This window comes from Ipomoea triloba, chromosome 9 (assembly GCF_003576645.1).
Source record: "Ipomoea triloba cultivar NCNSP0323 chromosome 9, ASM357664v1".
NCBI classification, from domain to species: Eukaryota; Viridiplantae; Streptophyta; class Magnoliopsida; order Solanales; family Convolvulaceae; genus Ipomoea; species Ipomoea triloba.
The window spans coordinates 23,828,341-23,854,291 of record NC_044924.1 but is presented as its reverse complement, the minus strand read 5'-3'; the positions used below and the strand labels follow the sequence as shown (position 1 = coordinate 23,854,291).

The following is a 25,951-nucleotide window of genomic DNA, read 5'->3' as shown; positions in this document are numbered from 1 at the left end:
GGTTGTCCAATACTCTTGCCCAGCTTTGCAATAATGGAGCAAGTTATTCAAGACATTGTCGTATGAAGTGAAATTGAACTGCAGAAAAAAATTCAATGTCGTGATGTTAAAATTTTATTTATGTTATGATATGTAAATATATATAGTATAATTGTAAAATATAAACATAACATCAAAGTGACATCGAAGTGAATCACTTTGCTTGCATTAACTCAATCTAATTGGTGGCCATAAGCTCGTACCACGTGTCCGAGGACGAAACGCTATGAATGCGGGCAATTCCACCTATGTTTCAAAATAGAACAATAAGTACTTCACACACGATATAAATTCATAAATTTAATCGCACTTTACAACTAACCTTGTTGCAAATGGCAAATCTCCAAGCATTTTCTGAGGCAAAACGCCTTGTGGCCTAACTATAGGCAGTCTTTCCCAAACCCAAATTTGCACCAACAATAAGCATTCGCATAAGGTCGAAAATTTGTGATGAATACACAACACCCTGTACATGTACGATAAAGCTGTCGATCCCCAACTGCATTGACCGCACACTTCAAAATCACGCATAAATTCTAACAATAATAATTTCATATCTTTCTTCGTTGTTACGAGGGATACAATGTAGTACTTTTCCCAATACAATATATATTATATATTGTGGGCCTTAATAATATGGTGCAAGTGGACTAGGCCCATTAAGCTATAGGTTGGATTGGACATCTAGGTTTAGTCCAATACACCATTATGCCTATATAGAGCCTGCATTGATGAGATGCAGGATAGACAATATATAGCACCTAAAGACATGGTACTCATATGCTCCGAAAATAATACCAGGACACCATCTAGGATTCTGAGTTAAGTGTGAGGCAAAACGGCTAACACCCTGTAGATTTACAGTTCATGAGGCAACACAACAAGGCATCAACTATGGCTGGAGATCAACACGATTTATGCTTCCGCTACTACGAGGTTAGGTTACTCGTAGGTTCATTCTGTATGTTTAGACAGTATTTCTTAATCTTACATTTGGTATCAAGAGCCTTTATCAATCTCTGTCTGGTTGATTGTATTGCCTAATAATCGACATTAATTTGTTTCATATACATTAAGTTTTGTATATGATTTTTTTTTTGGACTGCTGAAATTTTTTCTTTTAGCATTAAGTATGATTTTAATATTTGTATATGATTTTTGGACTGTTGAACTTTAATATTTGGATTACTGAAAAAAAAAATTGGCATTAAGTAAGGAATTATTAACCTAATATTGTTTTTCGGAATATTATTGTTGATTAATTTCCGTTGGAGAATTTTTTTGTGGGATATGTGTTGTTGGGTGATTTTTCCGGTCAAGAGGCAATGGATAGTGGTTTTCCATATAGTGACCGAATTGAGAAGCTTACAAAATCATGAAAAGAGACTTTGGAAAAGGCTTGTTCTCCTGTATGTGCAAAAAGCCTGCCGATTAGGCTTTTTCTATTTTTTTTTAAACAGTGCCATTAAATACGGTAGGTGTGAACTTGTACACCTACCGTATTTAATTAGTCAAACAATACTTTTAATACTCCAACCATAATTCCTTTTAAATGACCGGCTCGCATAAATGACCACAAACAATACTTTTAATACTCCAACCATAATTCCTGTAGGTGTGAACTTGTACACCTACCATAATTCCTTTTAAATTACTCCAACCACTCTCCTCTCTACCCCACTTCAAACCCCACTTAGTTTCATATAGTGCACCTAAGTACAAGTAAAATGCGGTGACATTTTTGTAAATAATTGAACTTTGATGTGCAAGTAAATTGTGTTAAAAGTGCACGTAATAGTTTCATATAGTGCACCTAAGTACAAGTAAAATGTATTTAAAGTGCAACAAATAATGTACATTGAGCATCAATATTAAGTTTTTAAAAATCTATTGGTAATAAAAAAAAAAGTTATTGACTTTTATAGAATTTACAAATTATAACTAGTATGGACTTTTTCTTCTCTAATATAACTAGTTGACTAGTTGAAATCCATATTAATTTTGTAAATTTCCAAAAAGAAAAATATTCATAACTAATAAGTATATTTTTAAATATTTTATTGGATCTATTTTGTTACTATAAATTGTTTGTATTCAATATTGTTAATTTGTTATGAACTTTCATATGAAATAGTTTTGTTTGTAAGTGGCTATGTGATTATTATTACTATATATAAGTGAGGCAAATTATTCCGTGGACTCGGGTTCACCTTACAAGGTGAATTTGGATCTAAAATATACACAATTTACATACTAAATGTTCACAATTTATATACTTAATATTCACAACTAAATATTCACAATTTACATACTGAATGTTTGCAATCTGAATTGTAAACATTCAATATGTAAATCGTGAATATTCAGTATGTAAACTGTTATGAGTCCACTTGTAATGTTGATGTGGTGGAAGAAGAAACATATATATATAGGGTCAGGTTCAGGTGCGGCTGTGTTCTCCCGTGCGGCCGTGCGGTTCACACCACTCAATGTTACGAAATACACCACTCAATGTTAAGAAACACACCACACAAATATGCACTGTGGTGTGTTTCTTAACATTGTGGTGTGTTTCATTGTGGTGTGTTTCTTAACATTGAGTGGTGTATTTCGTAACATTATTGAGTGGTGTGTGACCGCACGGGAGAGCACGGCTGCACCTGAACCAAAATCTATATATATATATGTGTGTGTAAAGCCTTGCCCATGTGCGGCTAATTATAGCCTATTAGATTTGATAGATTCAATGATTCAATGAATCACATTGATTAAGACTCTTCCAATATTTTCGAGCACGTTCTCCTGCCACGCGAAATGCAAGGGTAAACTCGTCATAGGGCATCGGAATAGGGCGAATGCAAGGTAAACTTGTGTGTTTTATTTGTGTAATTGGTGCATTATTAGCCTTACTCTGGTGTATTTGTGTAATTGGTGCATTATTAGCCTTACTCTGGTGTATTTGTAAATCCATGTTGGCACATTTTTTTTGGGTGAATTCACAGGGTCTTTCTCTGTCCGTTTAACGGTCTAGGTACACCCACGTTCGCTCCGAGAGGCACGGGAGCTGGCTCAAGGGGAATCGTCACTCGTGGGAATCGAACCCGGGTTCTCCCGGAATTCTTCCCCACAAAGAGAGCTCACTTGCCACTTGAGCTACCTCATTGGGTTATGTTGGTGCATTGATGATAGTTGAATGTGGTGCATTTTAAAATTAGTCGCTTTGCTGTGCATATATGAACACTTGTTGTGCATATTTATGCACATAGTGGTGTATAATATGATAATTTGTTGTGCTTTAAATACAGGTAGAAAACTAGACAATATTAATTTGTGATGCATTATTATTCAGGCTCTTGTGTTTGTGTTATATAGTTATGCATTATTGCAGTGTTCTTGTGCTTTTACACCATGGGAGCTAAATCTCAAAATGAATTTGACAGTTGTGCATTTCTAAATACTTATAGTGCTTTTTATTTAAATAATGGTGCATAATTCGACTATATGTTGTGCTTTAAATACTGAGTAAAATAGTGCATCATTAGTCTGGCTTTAGGGTATTTGAGTGTATATAGTTGTGCACTTATTGTAGTTCTATTGTGCTTTAACACAATGACAACTAAACCTTAAAATGAGTTTGACAGTTGTGCATTTCTGAACACTTATGATGCTTTTTAATTTAAATAATGGTGCATAATTTGACAATCTGTTGTGCTTTAAATATTGGCTGAAAATTGCATTGTTAGTTTTATAGTTGTGCATTTCTAGACCCTAATGGTGCATTTTCATGTGCTTGGTGGTGCATAATTTGATTATAATAAATTTTGACTGTCTATCATGCATGTAAAATGCAACGTAAAATTACCAAAATACCCCAATTTAAGAAGCGCAGCTTAAATTTAACAAATATAGAGATCAATATGGAACTGTTAGATGCATCTGATTGGACGATGAAGATTTGGTTGCACGACCGCACGCGACGTAATGACTGCATTTGAGCGGATTTACACACACACACACACACACACAATTGGATCAAATACAGATTGGCATCCAGGTGCAAATGTGCGAATGCACTATTTCTAAATACATAATCGTAATTACACAAAATTTCAAAAATGTCATTGCGTTTTTCCCCTTTTCATTGATTTTACTATTGTGCATTTGAAAATCCTTGACAATGCATTTGTGAATAACTGAAAGTGTATTTCAGAACTCTTACGGTGTCACGAAGGAGGAAGGTGACGAGAATCATGTAGTGTCTTTCGTGCACTCAAAGTATTTCAAGATGCACCGTAAAAAATTACAAAAATGTTGTCGCGTTTTTCTCATTTTCATTGATTTTCAACCTTTGATCATCCTTAGATATATGGACCTTATGTGTTCGCATGTTCACACCTAGGAAAGAACTGAGAACCAATTGTAACCGTTCACGTGTTTATAATTAATAGATTAGATGTAATTAAAAAAAAAAAGACGTGGTAGCATATTTATAAATAACTCGATCTTTGGTGCAAGCATGTAAGTAAAAAGTGCAAGTAAAATCACTTAAAAGTGCAACCATTTTCACTTAATAGTGCAAGTAATTTAACTTTTTAAAATTGGTGTACATAATAATAGCGTTTTTCAAATTGGTACACTTAATGATAACGTTTGGTGCAACTAATCATTATATTGTAGTTGCATCACAATTGTTAAAATGAACTTATAATACTTTGAAAATTAATTTGTAGTTTTAAAAATGAACATTTAGTATATTAAAAATGAATATGACGTAATGACTTAATATTTTTTTTTGAAATAAACCTAGTAACTCAATATAATCGTATGTTAATTTCAAATATTAAAATACAAATATCAATATGGGTTTCATTTGATATATCTTAATTAAAAATTGTTAATGATATATTTTTTATACATTAATTTTTTTTGTAAAAAGATTTTTTTTTTGAAATACCCATGATTCTTTACAAGATAGTATCTGTATTCTACTTTCTTAAATATTTTCAGGTCCCCAGAATTTTAACTCTAACCACCCATTTGGAACGGGAATGCATCACATTACATGACAGTTGGCAGGAAAAAAAAAACTTAAATTAAAGGCAAAAACTTGTGTGAGACTGTCTCACGGGTCTTAATCTGTAAGACGTGTTGTGTTAACATAATTTGAGTCGTAACTAGTGTTATGAGTTAGTCTTTAGTTAATTTTTATGACTCAAATTATGTTGACTTGAACCGTCATCTCACGGATCTCCCGGTCTCACATAGGTGTGACCCAAGAAAAAGAAGGTAACTTAGCCATGGTCTATGATATAAGAATCCATAGCCTAGACAGTTAGTAATAGATTAAGCGACTGGGCTTCACAATGACCCATCCACGGAGGCCTGCTAAGAATATCTCCGCCTTCAATCTCGCGCTCAGCTCGCCTTCTATTTCGAGACACTCACCTCTCCGGCAAGCCTCTTCGTTCTGTTCTCTCTCATTTTTCTTCATTTTATTTAATTTTTTCCCCATTTTTTGTTTGATATAAAAAGCGACAAAATTCCCGATCAAAATTCCAGAAAAGGTACAATCTATCATTAATGCCATCTCTTTCTACGTACATGGTACATATATGTATTTGTATTTATGCGTGATCGACATGGCAGTGATTGCATTCTGATCCCCCCACATTTCGATCCTCATATGCGCGTTTGTGTGTTGTGATATAAATGTTATGTATTTGTGTGATGAATCCTTTTTGTTTTTGATACCAGAGAGTCTCTATTCATATAATATATGTCTATAGTTACTGGATCTGTTACTCAAGTGCGCAACTTTACTCTGACATGTTAGAAAGTTATTTTTTCAATCATAATGTGGATTTAGGATAATTCTTCATGTTTAATGCTAATTCTCAAAGAGATCGTGTTTCTGAAAACCACAACAAACTATTGCTTTAAAGCATTGCCTTTATTCATCTATATTCATCACTTGAACTAAGTTCACTACTGTTTTTTTTTCTTTTTTGCTTGAGTTACAAGATTATTTTTCCTTTTTATGGTTTTTAGCTGTGGAAATCTAGAATGGTGAGTTGAAGTAGTATGCAAAAGGAAATAAATTTTGATGAAATGCATGTCCCTCTAGCTGGATTTTTATAACAAAGTTTGAATTTTTTATTTTATAAAATGGTTGGTTGGGCCTGGGGTGCTTCCATTTGACTCACCAAGTTGAAATTCTGACTACCTGCAATCTTGCATGTTTGTTTAGCACTTTAGCTTGAACTTGATGTACATGTTCACTCAGCATGCTAAAAATTGTATTTTGCTCCTTTTTCTCCAGGTATAATTTTTGGTAAATGATTTTGATGAAGATTATATTAGGTTAGGCATTAGAGATAATAGAATGGAAGATAAGGACCCGAATGAGCATGGTAAAAGTCATGGTAAAGAGGTAGAATCATATAGAGAAGGCCCTGAGAGGGGTGAAAGAGTAGAGGTACTCAAGAGAGAAAATGTTGTGCAAAATAATGTTGTTTCACATGGAGGTGAGTCTGCAGGATCAGTTTTAAATGATGATATGTTTGAGCATGTTTCATTGAAAGATCATGACAAAAGTGTGGCTGAATTAAATCTATCCCAGTCTCCAAGATCTGATACTCTGAGACATTCATCACGTGGGAGTGAGGGTAACTTCGAATTTTCATTTGGAAAAGTTCAATCTGGGAGTAATTCTCCACCAGATGCTGAGTCATACCATGAATGCCATTTCTCAAGCCCTGGGCCTGAGAGACTATCTCCTTCTGGTGATGACAATAGACCATCATTTTCTTCTCTTAGCTTTGATTCTGCAACATATGCATATGGGGATGCTGGAAACTCCCCTTCAGACTCCCCACGAAAACCAAAGCAGAAACAGGTTGTGCCAAATGCTTCACCCGAGCTCTTGCATTTAGTAGATTCTGCTATCATGGGAAAGCCTGAAAGCTTGGATAAGCTGAAGAATATTGTGAGTGGTGTTGAAAGTTATGGGAATGGAGAGGATGCCGATGCTATTGCATTCCTGGTAATTGATTCACTTCTTGCCACGATGGGAGGTGTTGAGTCTTTTGAAGAGGATGAGGATACTAATCCACCCAGTGTGATGTTGAACTCTAGGGCTGCCATTGTAGCGGGTGAGCTCATTCCTTGGCTTTCTTCAATTGGGGACATTGCGGGTCTTATGTCTCCAAGAACTAGGATGGTGAGAGGGTTACTTGCTATTTTGCGTGCTTGCACTCGAAATCGTGCCATGTGCTCTGCAGCTGGTCTATTAGCAGTCCTTCTGTGTTCAGCTGAGAAGATTTTCCTTCATGATAGTTCTAAAACAGAGCAATCAAGATGGGATGGAACTCCTTTATGCTATTGCATTCAGTACTTAGCTGGGCATTCTCTTAGTTTAAGTGATTTGCATAGATGGTTTGAAGTAATCACAAGAACAATTGCCACGGAATGGGCTTCTCACTTGATGCTTTCTTTGGAGAAGGCCATGTCTGGAAAAGAGTCAACAGGTCCGGTATGTACCTTTGAGTTTGATGGGGAAAGTTCTGGTTTGCTTGGTCCAGGGGAGAACCGCTGGCCTTTCACCAATGGATATGCATTTGCTACATGGATCTACATTGAGTCATTTGCTGACACTTTGAATACAGCAACTGTTGCTGCTGCAATTGCTGCAGCTGCCACATCAGGGCAGTCATCTGCTATGTCTGCTGCTGCCACCGCCAGTGCACTTGCTGGTGAAAGCACAGCTCACATGCCAAGGCTGTTCAGCTTTTTATCTGCTGATAATCAAGGGATGGAAGCATACTTCCATGCACAGTTCTTGGTGGTTGAATATAGCAGTGGGAAAGGAAGGAAAGCCTCTTTTCATTTTACTCATGCATTCAAGCCTCAGTGTTGGTATTTTCTTGGCCTTGAACACACTTGTAAGCAAGGGCTCCTTGGAAAAGCTGAGAGTGAGCTAAGGCTATATATAGATGGATCCTTGTATGAAAGTCGTCCATTTGATTTCCCTCGAATCTCAAAGCCGCTTGCATTTTGCTGTATTGGAACTAACCCTCCTCCAACCATGGCTGCTTTACAACAGCGCCGTCGCCAGTGCCCTTTATTTGCTGAGCTGGGTCCTATATATATTTTCAAAGAACCAATTGGACCAGAGAGAATGGCACGTTTGTCTTCAAGGGGTGGGGATGTGCTCCCTTCCTTTGGTCATGGACTGGCAGAAGAAAGTTCGCTTTTGGATGAAGAAATTGGAGGATGCCTTCATCTCCTTTATCATCCTAGCTTGCTTACTGGGCGCTCCTGTTCAGATGCTTCCCCATCCAGTGCATTAGGTTTGATAATTTCCCTCCCAGCAATAGTGAATATCAATTTTTGATGTCTGCCCTTTTTGGCTGTATATATTGGTTCATATGGGTTTATTATTATTATTATTTTTAATTTTATACTTCATGCTCTTTCTTGCATATGTGCATATGTCATACTGGGAAATTATAAAAGTAGGTTGAGGATCTTCAGAACATATTTTCTGTAAAACTTTTGTGGAGCTGAAAATTTCTGTTCTGAAAGTTTTATTTCCTGCCTCTCTTGTTCTCTAGAACTGTCAACAGTTTTCAATGCTTCTCTTGATCATTTTTTGAAATCTGTGTCTTTTTCTAATCTATTTATGCTTATTTGTTTCTAATGATATTTTTTTAAAGAAGTAGTTGCCATTTTCATTTATTCTCACATGGAACAGAAGCAAAATTGTATAATGTAATATATGTGCATGCATTTACACACACACACACGGTTCTTCACTCAATAATTTTAGAAAATCATATGACTGTATTTTTTAGGTATGCATCGAAGACCTGCAGAGGTTCTTGGGCAAGTTCACGTTGCTACAAGAATGCGTCCTGCTGAAACTCTATGGGCCTTGGCCTATGGAGGTCCCATGTCATTACTTCCTCTGGCAATAAGCAATGTGCATGAGAATAGCTTGGAACCTCAGCAAGGTGACCTTTCTTTGTCTCTGGCCACTACAGCTCTAGCTGCTCCTATTTTCAGAATTATCTCTTTGGCTATTCAATATCGTGGAAATAATGAAGAATTGAGGCGTAGAAGAGGACCTGAAGTCTTGTCAAGAATCTTAAACTACCTTTTACGAACTTTATCTTCACTTGATGATGGGAAGCGTGATGGAGTAGGGGATGAGGAGCTCATTGCTGCAGTTGTCTCCTTATGCCAATCTCAGAAAAATAATTACAATCTCAAGGTGCAGCTTTTCAGTATGCTGCTGCTGGATCTGAAGATTTGGAGCTTATGCAGTTATGGGTTACAGAAGAAGTTTTTGTCTTTCCTCGCAGATATGGTCTTCACGGAGTTATCAGTTATGCGTGATGCTAATGCTATTCAGATGCTTCTAGATGGCTGCAGGAGATGCTATTGGACTATTCATGAAAGTGATTCTGTTAATACATTTTCCATACTTGAGGAAAAACGTCCTGTTGGGGAAGTCAATGCTTTGGTTGATGAACTCTTGGTTGTTATTGAACTTCTACTTGTGGCTTCTCCACCTTCATTTGCCTCTGATGATGTCCATTGTTTGCTTGGTTTTATGGTAGACTGCCCTCAACCAAATCAGGTAACAAGTTATTTGTTTAACATAATTATATATAGATAGACTTTAGTTTGGTTTATTGAAGACCGATTTCATCTTGATCTTCAGAAAGCTAATCAGTGTTATACTCAATACGATCCGTTTTGTTTTGTTTTGTTTTGTTTTGTTTTGTTTTTTGTTTTTTGTTTTTTTTGTTTTTGTTTTTTTTTGTTTTTTGTTTTTTTGTTTTTTGTTTTTTTTTTTTAAATTTTTACTTTGTTCTTGGGGGCATTTTATTTGTATCATACTATCATAACCAGTTTGTCAGAATTGCTGGATATTCTCACCCATTGGCTGCTAGGGAAATAGATTATAGTCTTGGAAGCAGCCTCTCTGAGACTGAGGCATGGTTTGTGCATATCTTCCTTTTACAAATCCTATACAAATACAATATGGGTGCCTTGTGAACTAGGTCTGACATTTTTGCCATGTAATAGCTTCCTTAAGTGATTGTAGTGGTGTATCAACTTTGAAAAGAACAGAAGTGGGGGAAGCAATGAAGGAAACACTTGGAGTGGGAGTATTATTTCTCCCTTATATTCTCGAACAGATTTTAAATGAAAATCCTTTTGGATTGGGTATTATTCATTTTTCTGATATATAGTATGCTTTATTTTTCAATGTGGTTGCACTATGCTTTTCAATAAATTTGATTTATCAAAATTTAAAAGAAAAGAAAACCTTGATTAGTTGCAGTGTTCTGAGCCGAAGTAGATGGTATGAAATTATAAGCATACGAAATCAGGATTAATGTAAAACCATGTAGTCCTGGTAATTTCTTTTACTTTTAAAGTATTTGTAGCATGACTTGCTGTCAACATTGACTATTGGCATTATTCACTCTACGCCCCTCATTGTCTTAAATACTTCTGGCTCTTGACATATTTGTTATGCCCCCTCCTGGCAATGGACTTGTTCCTTTTGGTATCTTCTTATATGATTTTGTTCTTTCAGGTTGCCCGGGTCCTACATCTCATTCATAGGTTGGTTGTGCAACCAAATACTTCCAGGGCCCAGTCATTTGCTGAAGCATTTCTATCACGTGGTGGTATAGAGACACTTCTTGTTCTATTGCAACGGGAAGCAAAGGCTGGAGATCATAATGATTTGGACTCTTCTGTTCAGAACGATACCACTTTCTCAACCCAGAAAACAGATCTAGATAGTCAAGACCAGGCTTCAGACCAGGCTTCAGAAGGTAGTCAAGTAGGCAATGCTGGAGGCATGAAAGGAGAAGACAGTTTACACGAAAGGACATCTGAATCTGAGCATCTTAACAATTCAAGCCCCAATTTTCAAACTAGGTCTAATATTGGAAAGGCACAGTCATTCAGTGAAAATGCTTTTTCAAAGACCTTGGGTGGTATAAGCTTTCCAATAAGTGCAGAAAATGCAAGGAATAATGTATATAATGTTGATAGGCGTGATGGCATTGTGTTAGGGATTATCAACCTCTTAGGTGCTTTAGTTTCATCAGGATATCTCAAATTTGATACGCATGCACCTCCAGATGTGACAAACAACCTACTAGGTTTGCTTGAGGGAGGAGGCACTATGTTTGATGATAAGGTTTCCCTTCTACTTTTTGCTATACAAATGGCTTTCCAGGCAGCACCAAATAGGCTTATGACTAGCAGTGCATACACAGCTTTATTGGGAGCCTCGGTATGAATATGCTAGCCTCTTGTTCCATTATGCTTCTGTTCTAGTTGCTTTCTTGGTAAATATATGGCAGTTGCGGGATTTTTTTGAATTCCAATCTGCGAATATTGTGCGGCTTTTCTCTAGTGAACTAGCCATATTTAATTATTTATTCATATATACCATTACAAGGGGATAAGTTTATTTCATAGGATGTTCGCATTGACAAGCTATCTCTCTTCCCATTTGGAATTTTCAAAATTCATTTGCTCATATGTTCTAAAAATGAAAATATGAAATGCTGGAGATATTGAAACTATTTTATTTGTTTGTTTGTGTGCTTCTTTTGGGGTTGGCTAGTGGTGGTCTAATATGCATTAAGGCATATTGGAAAGAAATGTTCAACAGTTCCTTTGCTAACGTGTTCTCCCTTTAAATTTGGCAGCAATCTTCTGATAAATTTCACCTATGAACTGTAAATACTTTAACTTTTTGTAGTAATTTACTTTATAGTGGTAAAGCTCCTAGTTTGTCACCAAAGGAGTGAAATTTGTTCCCTTTATCGATCTTTTAGTGATTACAGATTTACAGATGTGTTTAGGATGGTTCCTTTGGACCTTCTCTGCACTTGGACCAATTTTAGAAAATTGATTTCCTCTTCATCAGAACTGTTGATGGCTCATGTTATACTTGCTTGGTACACGGTGTTCAAATCATTCCTGATTTTACTATATTTTATAGGCACAAACTGGTTATCATTACCTTTAGTTGTATTTAATGAATAAATCTGACACGATTTTATTCTATTGCATAGTATTGTTGTGTTCAAACAATCATATTTAATTGATAAATCTGACATTGTTTCATTTTATTACAGATAAATGCTTCTTCGACTGATGAAGGATTAAACTTTTATGACTCTTCACACCGATTTCAGCATACACAGCTTTTGTTGATTCTCTTACGTTCACTTCCATATGCACCAAAGGTTTTGCAAGGTCGAGCACTACAGGTACTAATTGGTGGCTTCATAATTATTAACTGATGTTAACACTTTACCACATCATTTTTTGTTGCTTGGTCTCTGCTGCGTTGTGGTATCTTGACATTGATATTGGGGCCATGCAAAGTTCTTGCAACATGTGTTGAATATACTTTCGATAAGGCATTACTTATTAAAAATATTTGACTCCCAGTAAAATATTGCCATTGGTTTCCTAGTACTAGTCTTTCTATTTTTCCTGGGCATAAGAGTACGGTGTTTTTTTTTTTTTTTTTTNTTTTTTTTTTTTTTTTTTGTGCAGGATCTTTTGATTTTGGCTTGCAGTGATGCTGTAAACAGAAACAGTCTGACCAAGATGGATGAATGGCCCGAATGGATTTTGGAGATCCTTATATCAAATCATGAGGTAAGATAATGATTAATGATTTCTATTTTATATTCCATGTTGAGTTTTATTGTTCTCTATCTTCTCTCTGGTGATTATGATAATTCTGAAATAAGAGTATGTTGTATATATTTCTCTTATTGATTCACTACACACTGATTACATATATATACATCTAAGGATGGAGACAAATGGGGACACTTTTCCTGAAAAAAATACACTAACTACACCCCTGGAAACACTCCAGGAAACACTCCAGATTTTGCTCCATAATATTTCACACTCCCCCTCAAGCTGGAGAATATAAATTATATACACCAAGCTTGTTACAAATATACTCAACTCTAGGAGCTCTAAGGGACTTAGTTAGGATATCAGCTAACTGATCAGTAGAATTGACGAAACTGGTTGTAATACATCCAGACACAATCTTTTCTCTGATGAAGTGGCAATCAACCTCGATATGTTTGGTCCTTTCATGAAAAACTGGATTTGAGGCGATATGTAGTGCTGCTTGGTTATCACATATTAATGTCATTTGAGCAACATCACCACACTGCAACTCTTGGAGTAAGTGCTTCAGCCATTGAGTTCACATGTAGCTAAAGCCATAGCTCGGTATTCAGCTTCGGCACTAGATCTGGCAACCACATCCTGCTTCTTACTTTTCCAAGATATAAGATTACCACCAATGAGTACACAATAACCTGAAGTAGAGCGCCTGTCAAATGGACAACCGGCCCAATCTGCATCAGAATACCCAACAACCTGAGTATGCCCTCTATCTTCATATAGTAGACCTTGTCCTGGTGATCCCTTGATATATTTTAGAACCCGAACAGCAGCATCCCAATGAGTATCACAAGGGTTCTCAAGAAACTGACTCAATACACTGACTGCAAAAGAGATATCTGGTCGTGTGATAGTGAGATAATTCAATTTTCCAATTAATCTCCTATATCGTTCTCGATCAGACAATGGCTCCCCCTGTCCTGGTAGAAGTTTAACATTAGGATCCATTGGATTACCCACAGGTTTACAATCCAACATACCAGTCTCTTCTAAAATGTCCAAAGCATACTTTCTTTGAGAAATGACTATACCACTGTCAGACTGGGCTACTTCAATTCCGAGAAAATACTTTAGCTTGCCTAAATCCTTGGTCTGGAACCGACTGAAAAGATACTCTTTCAATTGAGATATGCCATCTTGATCACTCCCTGTAATAACAATGTCATCCACATATACTATAAGGTATATGCATTTCCCATTAGAATGACGATAGAAAACAGAATGATCAACTTCACTTCTAGTCATACCAAACTCACATAACACAGAGCTAAATCTCCCAAACCAAGCTCGTGGAGATTGCTTTAAACCATATAAGGAGCGATGAAGTTTACATACCAAACCAGAAGACTCCCCCTGAGCAACAAACCCAGGTGGTTGCTCCATATAAACCTCCTCCTGAAGATCACCATGGAGAAAAGCATTCTTGATATCCAACTGATATAAGTCCCAATGATTTATGGCTGCTAAAGACAAAAGTAATCGAACTGATGCAATTTTAGCTACAGGAGAAAAAGTATCAGTGTAATCTAAGCCAAAAATTTGAGTGTAGCCTTTTGCCACCAGTCGTGCCTTAAGGCGATCGATCTTGCCATCAGGCCCCACCTTCACAGTATAAATCCACCTACAACCAACAACGGTTTTACCAGGAGGGAGGGGTACCAATTCCCATGTACCACTAGATTGTAGTGCCTCCATTTCTGTTAACATGGCTTGGCGCCAATCTGGATCCAAGAGGGCCTCATGAGTGGTTTTAGGGATAGACACAGAAGAAAGGTGAGAAAGGAAGGCAAAGTACGGGGAAGATACACGATGATAACTCAAAAATGTATATATAGGATGAGGATTACAAGTAGAACGTGTACCTTTCCGGATAGCAATGGGTGCCTCAGTGGAATCAATGTTAGATGATAGTGGAAGTGGTGGAACCGCAGTTGAAGGATCGGGTGGCACAGGTGAGTCATCAGGCACCTCAATAGTCACAGGGCGAGGACGGCGTTGGTAAACTTGAAGAGGACGATCAGGAGCAGTTGGAGGATCAGGAGCAGTTGGAGGATCAGAAGCATGGGCGAATGGAAGCGGACCAAGATAAGGAATGGGAAGAACCTCAGAAACAGATATTGTGTTATCTGAGGGCTGGAAAAAAGGAGTAGACTCAATAAAGGTGACATCTGCAGACATGAAATGACGCTTAAGTTCTGGAGAATAGCACCGATAACCCTTTTGTAGCCGAGAATAACCTAAGAAAACACACTTGACAGCCTTAGGGGTCAGTTTCGAACGCCCAGGGGTCATATCATGAACAAAACAAACACATCCAAAAACTCGGGGTGGAAGAGGGAAAGGATCAACAGAAGGATACAAGATGGAATATGGTGTATCATTATGTAACACTGAGGATGGCATGCGATTGATAAGGTAACATGCAGTAAGGATAGCATCAGCCCAAAAATGATGAGGAACATGAGAGTGTACTAACATAGTACGAGCAATTTCAACTAAATGTCGATTTTTACGCTCAGCCACCCCATTTTGCTGAGGCGTGTAAACACACGACCGTTGGTGTAACATTCCTCGAGAGGTCATATAGGACTGAAATGGATTAGATAGGTATTCTTTAGCATTGTCACTTCGTAGAATACGAATGGGTTTACCAAATTGAGTTTGTATTTCAGCACAAAAATTTTGAAAAATCTGAAATAACTCAGAACGATCTTTCATAAGGAAAACCCAAGTACATCTAGAATGATCATCAATAAAAGTGACAAAGTAACGAAATCCTAAAGTAGAACTGACACGACATGGACCCCAAACATCAGTATGGACTAAATCAAAGAGAGACGCAGCTCGATTATTGACTCTCCGTGGAAAGGACTTACGTGCTTGCTTTCCAAGATGACATGACTCACACTCTAATGAATCAATAGAAAGGCTTGGCACCATACGTCGGAGTTTGGAAAGGCTAGGATGGCCTAAACGACTGTGGAGAATCATAGGAGAATCTGTGGATGCACAAGCAGCAAGATTATCACCACGAAGATAATAGAGACCTTGTGACTCAAGTCCTGTGCCAATCACCTTTCCCGTACTGCGGTCCTGTACAACAACCGAATTAGCAAAAAAAGTTACAGAACAATTGAGAGTGCGGGTAATTTTACTCACAGAGACAAGATTGAAGGGACTATTAGGAACATATAAGACAGATTCTAGAGGAAAAGATGACATGGGAGAGGCTTGTCTAACACCAGTAGCAAGTGTTTGATGACCGTTTGCTAAGGTGACCATGGGCAGAGCCTTGGACTTTGAAACATTAGTCAAAAGAGATATATTACCAGAAATATGATCCGAGGCTCCTGAGTCTAGAATCCAAGTACCTGGGGCGTTGGTTTTGGAGAGACATATCGAAGAGGATGTACCAGCAGGTGTGGGGGGACCAAGTCGAGATGCTTTAAATTGAAGATATTCTTCATATTCTGTTGGAGTCATCTCAAACGAGGTACAACCTGAATTTTGGATCTCAGATTGCACCACATTAACAGAGTGAGGAGGTCTGCCATGCAATTTGAAGCAACGATCCTTGGTATGTCCTAACTTGTGGCAGAAGTCACACCGAGTTCGATTGCCACGACGAGTAACCCCAGATGATCCAGATTGTCCTTTATCTGTAGTCCGAGATGCTAGTGCAGATGAATCTTTTATAGGTTCAATTGAGGGAGCAGAGGTGACCCGAAGTAGTCTGGCAGAGGCTTCAGTTAAAGTGGGCACTGTAGGACTTGCCAAAATCTGATCTCGAACATGGACCAAGTCGGGACGAAGGGTAGCCAAGGTGAACACCATAAAGAACTTGTCATACTGCTTTACATGACCCTCCGCAATCTTCTCATGAGGCATCAGACTATTATATTCTTGTTGTAATGCTTCTATTCGGCCAAGGAATTCTGGTATACTCATATCAACCGTACCACGAAAGTTAAGCATATTTGAAATCAGAGAATAAAGACGTTGGATATCATTAGTGTAAAGTGACATTGCTTTGTTCCAAACTTCATAACATGTTTCATAGGCCTTGTAGATGTTATGAAGTTTGGGATCAATAGATTGCCAAAGCATATTGCACAACAAGGCATCTACTTTCTCCCATTCACTTAAACTCTCCTTTTTAACATCTTCAAACTTGGTGTCTAAATGAGAAGACATGCCTTGGCCTTTGAACCAAAGTTTTACCGATGTAGCCCAGGAGGCATAATTTTCCCCACCAGTTAATTTATCCATGGTAATGGTGGGGAGAGAAGTAAAAGTAGTAGTAGATGAAGCCATAATAAAAGAACAGAAAACTGCCCTGACNGCCTGGAACAGGCTCTGATACCATCTGAAATAAGAGTATGTTGTATATATATTTCTCTTATTGATTCACTACACACTGATTACATATATATACATCTAAGGATGGAGACAAATGGGGACACTTTTCCTGAAAAAAATACACTAACTACACCCCTGGAAACACTCCAGGAAACACTCCAGATTTTGCTCCATAATATTTCACAATAATCTATGAAATTAACAATATTAAGTTCTACTGTCTTTTTTGGTGACATTAAATTCCCTACTGGAGTTTCAGAATTCTGACAATGTTTTGATGATATATTTGATTTATTTCTTCTCTGACAGACAGGAGGGGGTAAGAATTCTTCATCCAGCTTGAGAGATGTTGAAGATGCTATACACAATTTTTTGATAATCATGTTGGAGCATTCAATGCGCCAGAAGGATGGATGGCAGGTGCATTTTTTTTTTGAAATCTCTTTTAGACCTCGAACATTTTAGTCTGCTGTAATTGACTAATCATTTAAGATACAGGGCTAGCACTATACTAGGAATAACTATAGGTCACAGAGTATCTTGGTGTAACCTATCAAAAAAATAATCACTTTGAACTTGAAGCAATTTCATCTCTTTACGCTCAATATAGTTATAATTTTATTGAATGGATGGTATATTGTCGCTGTTATCAATTGAGTTTATCTTATTTTATGTTCTATATCAACTAAAAGGTTAAAATATTAGAGAGCGGACACATTAATCCTCAACACTCCCTCAAGTGTAGGCTAGATTCTTTTTGATAAGCTGGGTTCAAAGTTCTTGATTATACCATATTGGGTGTTTGTGTTTTTGAATTAGGATCTGACCTACAAGTCAATAAGCTGAAGCAGTTTATTTTTGACAATTTATATTTTGTTGTTAACCAATAAATCATGCATCCTCTATTCCCCTTTTCAATTTTCAAATCCAACTGCTCATTTACATAGTTGTTCATTACTCTCCTTCAACAGGATATTGAAGCTACAATTCATTGTGCAGAATGGCTTTGTATGGTGGGTGGTTCTAGCACTGGAGACCAAAGAATCAGGTAGATAATATGTTTTGAGTTGAGATATATGAGAGTAGCTCTCACTTCTTTCATGTGCTGTGACACCATATGGAATGATGTATACCACGTCAACTAAAAAGTAAAGTTTGATAGTGAGGACACACATTTACTAGATATTTACTCTGTAGCATTTAGTACCAGGTGGCATTCAAGATAGCAGGAAACTTTTTCACTTTGGACGATTACTGTTTTTAATGTATCACTTTAGATGAAAACCATAACATATGAAATATTTTCCTTTTGAGGTTTCAGATTTCAGAATTAGATATATCAATAATTGAAGATTCCTTTCTCTTGGTAAACTGTCTGGATTATACCATAGAACCAGATAAAGAAAGTGTCTTGTAATTTCCATTTTCTTGAAAAACATTGAAGTGATTGCAGATTTGATTTTCTTGCCTCAAATATTATATAATGTGCCATTTAGTTGGTTGTTCCTTTGATTTCTAGCGTTGTTCTTTTGTCTTTTATCATAAATTTCTTTTGCTGACTGAAGAAAAGGATTATTATTGTTATTTTCTATTAGTATAGGCCTCTAGGGCTTATGTTGTACTAGGTAGAGAGCTAACAACATTCATTCCTGCTACTAGTGGTCCCCCTTTGTACACAATCTGTGAAATCCACAGTTCATATTCTTTGAGGCTTGAAATAAGCCTACTAGGGTAGCCTCCCCTTACCCAAACTTTTTTGTACCCAAAAAAAGAAAAGAAAAAAAAAAGAGACAGAACTAACCTCGATTTAATGTAGGAAAATTTTTGAACTTTGTTTGGCATGTGACAGAAAAGGTTAGAGTTTGCAAGTATGTTCTGAAAACTAACTTTCAGAAAGAACTTATAAAATTTTGGACCATAAAATGCAGTGAGATTCTATATTTTATTGTTTAATAGCTCATCAGAATCGATACTTTTAGCACATGTTAACTTTATGCGTTTCTTCTGAATTAAGGAGTCTGGCCTGTGCATCACATATCAACTTTTCATTGTAACCACATCAGTTTGTAGTTAAACACCGACTTGCATATCTATATGGACGCTCTTCCAAGCATTGATTACTTTCTTCTTTCTCTTGTGACTTTGAACTTTCCACTTTCCAAAGACGGGAAGAATCATTACCAATTTTCAAAAGAAGGCTGTTGGGAGGCTTGCTGGACTTTGCTGCAAGAGAATTGCAGGTTCAGGTAATGCCAACACCAGTTCTTTACATGTCTCAAATGTTTTTCTACTTCATTAGCTATTGATTTGATATTGGTGTAATGATGTGACCAAATATGAGAATGTTTTTAAACTTGAGAAGAACATTGTGCATCCAGTGATGTGAATGCTGAACAGAAAAATACAGCACAGTTTTAACGTTGTGATGATACTTTAAAAAGTTGTAACTTTGGAATGTCATAAATTATTGATTCCTTCTCAAATCTTTACTTTCCCCTATGAAAAGAGAAAAACAAATCCTTAAATGTTAAGCTCCACTATTCCTCATCTTGTTAGTAATTTCATTTATTTTTGAAATTGCAATAATATATATAGCCAGCTTTTCTTTGTAACAGACTGAACTTATTGCTGCGGCAGCTGCTGGTGTAGCAGCGGAAGGGTTGTCACCTAAGAATGCTAAAGCTGCATCAGAGAATGCTGCCCAACTTTCAGTTATCTTGATTGAGAATGCAATTGTAATTTTGATGCTTGTTGAGGATCATTTAAGGCTGCAAAGCAAACTTTACTGTTCCTCACGTTGTTCGGCTGGTTTGGTGTCTCCCCTTTCAGCTGTTTTGCCTGTTGGTAATCACTCTACAGCTGCAGCAAGTGGAGAGCCCTCAGAATCGATAGCAGACAGTAATTCATCAACTACTGATACTGGAGTTGTCTCAGTATGTATATAAAGCTGCATTTTATTTTTTGATCTCTTAGAATCTAAGATTGGGCCAAGGTCACTCAACTGGGCTGTAATGCACATGGGCCAAACCACACTAAAAGATTGAATCTAATCAATTTGCTAGTCTAACCTATGACCTGTGACACTCTTAAAACTCCCCCTCAAGTGGACAAACATGCCATTTTGAATCTAACCGGTTGACCACTTGCAATTGGGTTGGACCCTACCCCTGAAATGAAAGCCTTGGACGCCACTAATACATGGACAACAGTGTGAACTCAAAGTGGACCGAACAAGCTTAGGATTGGACCTTCCCCTGTAACGGAAGCTTGGATGCCACCAATTCCACGGGCAGACAACTGGGTGAACACAAAGTGGACAGAACAAGCTTTGATACCATGTTAGAATCTAAGATTGGGCCAAGGTCACTCAACTGGGTTGTAATGCACATGGACCAAACCACACTAAAGATTGAATCTAATCAATTAGCTAGTCTAAACTATGGCCAGGGACTCTTAACATGAACCAAATACATATATGCCTTCTCCCACCTCAATAATGTTTTAGAATTCCCAGCATTACCATAATCAAATCCATGAACTTGATGGCCAATGCATTGTGTTTCATTGGCTCCTAGAACTTATTGTTTTCCCCCCTCTTAAGAGTTTACCGTTTTCCCCTCTTTATCTATGATTGACTCTCTCAATCAAATGTAAGAATTAATGAATTATGTTGGGGGTTATCGGAGAGAATCTCCTGAATCTAATTTGATATGCTTGTTTTCAGATTTCTCCTCTGTCCTTGGTTTTAAATGTGATAAATCATTCTTGGTCTCAACAGGTTCTTGCTTCGATGCCTGATACAAATGGGCAAGTTTCTGCAACCTTGATGGAGCAGCTTACTGCAGCAGCAGCTGCTGAACCTTATCGATCTGTTTCTTATGCATTTGTATCATATGGAAGCTGTGTTGTAGATTTGGCTGAGGGATGGAAGTACAGGAGTCGATTATGGTATGGAGTTGGCTTACCCTCAAATGCTACAACATTTGGTGGTGGTGGTAGTTCTAGGGAAACTTGGAAGTCTGCATTGGAAAAAGACTCTAATGGAGACTGGATTGAACTCCCCTTGATAAAAAAGTCAGTTGCGATGCTTGAGGCTCTGTTATTAGATGAGTCTGGACTTGGTGGGGGTCTTGGTGTTGGAGGAGCATCTGGTACTGGAATGGGAGGCATGGCAGCACTATACCAGTTGTTAGACAGTGACCAACCATTTTTGTGTATGCTGCGAATGGTACTTCTTTCATTGAGGGAAGAAGATGATGGCGAGGATCACATGCTGCGAAGGCATGTAAATGCCGAGGATGGGTCATCAGAGGGTATACATAAACAGACTGGCAGTACTGCATCTTTTGATGCCAATGCTTGTAACTTGTCAAGAAAACCACGATCTTCATTGTTGTGGAGGTACATGATAAGTCACCATCCCTCTATATTTATAAAATTCTCCTGTGTAATACTTGGATGCTGCCCATATCTCCTCCCTATTCATAGTTGGCGCTATCTAAATATTTGCAATGCTCCACTCTTTTAAGCCATTGTTTTCCAGTGGAGAGCCTTCAAAATATGCATGCAGAATATTTTAGCAATAATTTTGCTAACATCATCTCAATTACTGGGTTGCTCACAATCATTACATCTACTTTTTGGTTGGAAGGTGTTACCTTCTGTTTGCATCATGGAAAACTAGGCCTGTTTACTAACAGTTGAGTTTTCCAGTTTTCTGGATAATTTTAAAACTGGAGAATGGAAAGCAGAAAACAAAATTGGAAAACAGTTTTCCAGAAAATTGTAAAACGTTTTTTTCTTGTTTTACAAATTTTCCAAATACATAAACACACAATTTCACCTATAATCACCATTTTCATCACCTATGAACTTCTAACTAACTTATCCATCTACTGCACTCACCCCTATCTATCTTATCTATCTACTCCTAACGTCCATCTACCTACCCCACCCTCACCCTTATCTACTTACATATCTTTCCACCACAATGACTACATTTATAACCATCTTCTCTTACTTACCACTATCATCTATCTTCTCTATTCTCATCTACTTATATCAACATAACCTACTTACGTGTACTTATGGTTAGACATTATTCATATTATTTGAATTAAAACTTGAAATTTAAACCACTATTTTGATTTTAGGTGAACTCAATAGATTATTGGTTAGGATATTTTAGTTTGTTATATTTGGATATCGGATGTAAAAAATTTCACATATAGACAAGCAAACAAAAGTTATGTATATTTTGCTCAAACCGGACTTATGTGAAAATATTTTAAATATTGGGTTTTAAAAAAATCACTTGAAATTTGAATTTATATTTTAAAAACATTATAGCTCCAAAAAATTGAATTTTTAAAATGTGTTGGTAATCATCTTTTCTAAAATGAAAACTGAAAACTAGAAAACTGAGAACAAAGAATGAAAAACTGAAGTAAATGGGCCCTTGAATTTTCCATACGAGGATTAACACTTAGTGACCCAACAAGCTAGGATGACAGCAGAATTGCTAGTTTTGTCTCTTATCTTCACTTTCTTGTTATTGGCTTCAGGAGGATGCAGCTACCTGAATTTATGTCATTTAAGAATAAGCATTGAAATTATGTTTAATAAAATAATAGGAGATAAACTAATAAATGGCTTTCCAATGCCTACTGCATGTTTGAGATGCTCAATAGTAATGTGACTAAGAGAGTGCTATTTTGGTATTCAAAGGTTTTATTGAGTTGCATATTAGTACACTCTATGTGGTTGCTTTTGTTTGACTAGTTTCCTATTGAATGCTCTGAGATTCAACTCAATTCAAATTAATAATGTGCAGTGTGCTTTCACCTGTGTTAAACATGCCAATATCTGAACCCAAGAGGCAAAGAGTATTGGTTGCATCATGTGTTCTATATTCTGAGGTGAGTGCTTTTATTTTACTGCACCCACACTTGTTTAATTTAGCAAGTACTACATGGAGTGCTCTCTAAACCAGTTTCTGATAGATGCTTTGTTATCAAAATTTATATATTATTATTGCATCAGTTGCTGTAAGCATATCATATAGTTCACTTTATCATATGGTTGTGTGCATTGCAGGTGTGGCATGCGGTTGGTAGGGACCAACGTCCTCTACGGAAACATTATCTGGAGGCTATTTTACCTCCATTTGTTGCTGTTCTAAGGAGGTGGAGACCCCTTTTGGCTGGAATTCATGAACTTGCTACTGTAGATGGTCTGAATCCTCTTGTTGTTGATGACCGAGCACTGTCTGCAGATGCCTTGCCAATAGAGGTTGATAATCTGCTCTACTCACATTAATTCTACTATTCTAGTGCTTTTGTTGATTACTTCACATTGGAAAAGATAATGCCTAAAGCACCTAATTTATAGGGGGCTTTTACTCCAGGAATGTTTTTAAGTAATGTAACATTTCTGGGAATCTCACATAGCCTAAGAAATTTGGGGGAATGGCTGAATGAGATTCCCATGAATGTGTATTAAAATGAACTAAAACCAAGTTTGGGAATTTCACATTCCCTTGAACCAAGCAAAGGCATATAACATTCCAATGTTCACATTACAGGGTTATGTGATATAACCTGAACCAAACTCTCCCCACTAGCTTTGGTTGATTATTTCTCTTGGGACAAAGATATTCCCTAAAGCAAATAACACTCAAAGGTTATGCTTTTGTCTTGGAATCATGTTTTGTTCACCTTTCCAAGTGAGACTGCTAATTTCTACTTGTTTTCTTAATTGTTTTTTTTTCCTTATGAATTCACTTGATCAGTTACTGCAGTTCTTTCTTGTGTCTAATGCTTTTGTTGAAAAATTTAGCAATTAATACCTTGTGTAGATTTAAATAATGCTATTTTGCACTGTTGTAAACTTTGTTGTTACTATTTGCACTGCTAAATGTTGTAGTGTTGAATACTTTCTTACTGTCTGTCTTTTAACTAAAAAAATATGTTTTCTTGTTACTGTCAATGTTGGGTTCTATCCAGTCTGCTCTTGCCATGATCTCCCCAAGCTGGGCTGCTGCTTTTGCATCGCCACCTGCTGCAATGGCACTGGCAATGATTGCCGCTGGTGCTGGTGGAGGGGAAACTCCTGCTCCTGCACCACCTACTCATCTTAGACGTGATTCATCATTGCTTGAGCGGAAAACAGCTAAGCTTCATACTTTTTCAAGCTTTCAAAAACCTTTGGAAGGATCTAGCAAATCTTCAGCTCTTCCAAGGGACAAAGCTGCTGCAAAAGCAGCTGCACTGGCTGCTGCTCGAGATCTTGAACGCAATGCAAAGATTGGTTCAGGAAGAGGCCTTAGTGCAGTGGCTATGGCTACCTCTGCACAGAGGAGGAGTAAGAGTGACACAGAACGTGTGAAGAGATGGAATGTTTCTGAAGCCATGGGAACTGCGTGGATGGAATGTTTGCAGACAGTTAGTAAATCAGTCTACGGGAAAGATTTTAATGCCCTATCCTACAAATTCATTGCCGTCTTGGTTGGAAGTTTAGCTTTAGCTAGAAACATGCAACGATCTGAGGTATTCTTCATTTTCTTGCTCTTCATCCTATCTTTCAGTCACAAAAATTATCACACGGGGTGCATGGCTTTCTATCGTTTTGTGTTTGGAATACATGATGCACATACCTTTACCTTTGTTTTTAGAGAGGTTGCATTCAGAGCTTGAACCCCCATGACCTGATGGTTATACACTTTCCCTTTACACAGAGCTCAACCTTCTCTATTGTCACTCACAAGTTAAAATAATCCATACAGATATAATCACTTGACATTTATATGCATTGCAGGTTGAAAGGCGCACACAAGTTGATGTAATAGCTCAGCATCGCTTGTACTGTGGAATACGCGAGTGGCGAAAGCTTATCCACAGTTTGATAGAGATTGAATGTCTTTTTGGCCCGTTGGGTTATCGTCTGTACAATTCCCAGCATGTATTTTGCTCTTTTCCTTGAGTTGCCTAAATGTATCTGTGTTTTTTATATTTGTTTTCCCCTCCTCTTTTCGATGTAAATATCAACTATTGTATCATTAATAGGTTTTCTGGAAGCTAGACAACATGGAAACTTCTTCAAGGATGAGAAGATGTTTGAGAAGAAACCACCGATGCTCAGATCATTATGGTGCCGCTGCAAATTATGGTCAAATTGGGCCAAAGTTGGAGGAAGTTAATCTCATTAGTTCATCTGAAGCCTCTCTTTTAATAAAAGAAGCTATCTTAATGGAGGAAGCAGATGAAGATTATGAGGAGACCTTACATTTACAGTGTAAATTAGATGAAACTCACCACCATGGGGAGATTCAAAACAGAACAATGACGACTGCTGAGCAGCCACTGCAGGCATCTTCAGTATCCGGAGATCTTCCAGATGACCCTAATCCAGACCCAGAGATGGTGTGGAGCCCACCAGCAGTTGCCCCTGGTTATGTTTCTAGTGAACAGGATGAAAGAATTATCCTTGAGCTTCCATCATCAATGGTCAGGCCTTTGAAGATTTTAAGAGGAACACTTCAAGTGAGTTCCTGAGGGCTTGTTTATGGATTTTAAACAATAGTGTCTTCAATTCTATTTTTATAGACCATTTGAAATCAGCATAAGATACTACCTATAAATACTTGAAAATTTCCTTAATGACAAAGTTGACAATTTATGGAAATGGAAAATGAAGTTAGGTTTGACTGTTGGGGAATAGTTGCAAATGCTGGGTTGTTATTTATTGCATAGAAATATATATATATATATATATATATATATATATATATATATATATA

At 37.2% G+C, this 25,951-nt stretch overlaps 1 protein-coding gene across 1 annotated transcript in view; it reads left to right on the top strand.

Annotated features, from left to right (window-relative positions):
• The first annotated feature begins 5,401 nt into the window (after window positions 1–5,401).
• LOC116028879 (BEACH domain-containing protein C2-like) overlaps window positions 5,402–25,951 on the top strand; it is a 35,073-nt gene continuing 14,523 nt past the window's right edge. Inside the window, exons 1-16 of the mRNA XM_031270722.1 lie at window positions 5,402–5,603; window positions 6,359–8,387; window positions 8,892–9,679; window positions 10,649–11,359; window positions 12,213–12,347; window positions 12,640–12,744; window positions 17,464–17,574; window positions 18,126–18,202; window positions 19,319–19,400; window positions 19,770–20,087; window positions 20,933–21,555; window positions 22,988–23,072; window positions 23,251–23,445; window positions 24,159–24,701; window positions 24,970–25,113; window positions 25,218–25,694. Of these exons, the coding sequence (XP_031126582.1) occupies window positions 6,422–8,387; window positions 8,892–9,679; window positions 10,649–11,359; window positions 12,213–12,347; window positions 12,640–12,744; window positions 17,464–17,574; window positions 18,126–18,202; window positions 19,319–19,400; window positions 19,770–20,087; window positions 20,933–21,555; window positions 22,988–23,072; window positions 23,251–23,445; window positions 24,159–24,701; window positions 24,970–25,113; window positions 25,218–25,694 (6,360 nt within the window). The 5' untranslated portion in view covers window positions 5,402–5,603; window positions 6,359–6,421. The remainder of the gene's footprint in view (window positions 5,604–6,358; window positions 8,388–8,891; window positions 9,680–10,648; window positions 11,360–12,212; window positions 12,348–12,639; window positions 12,745–17,463; window positions 17,575–18,125; window positions 18,203–19,318; window positions 19,401–19,769; window positions 20,088–20,932; window positions 21,556–22,987; window positions 23,073–23,250; window positions 23,446–24,158; window positions 24,702–24,969; window positions 25,114–25,217; window positions 25,695–25,951) is intronic.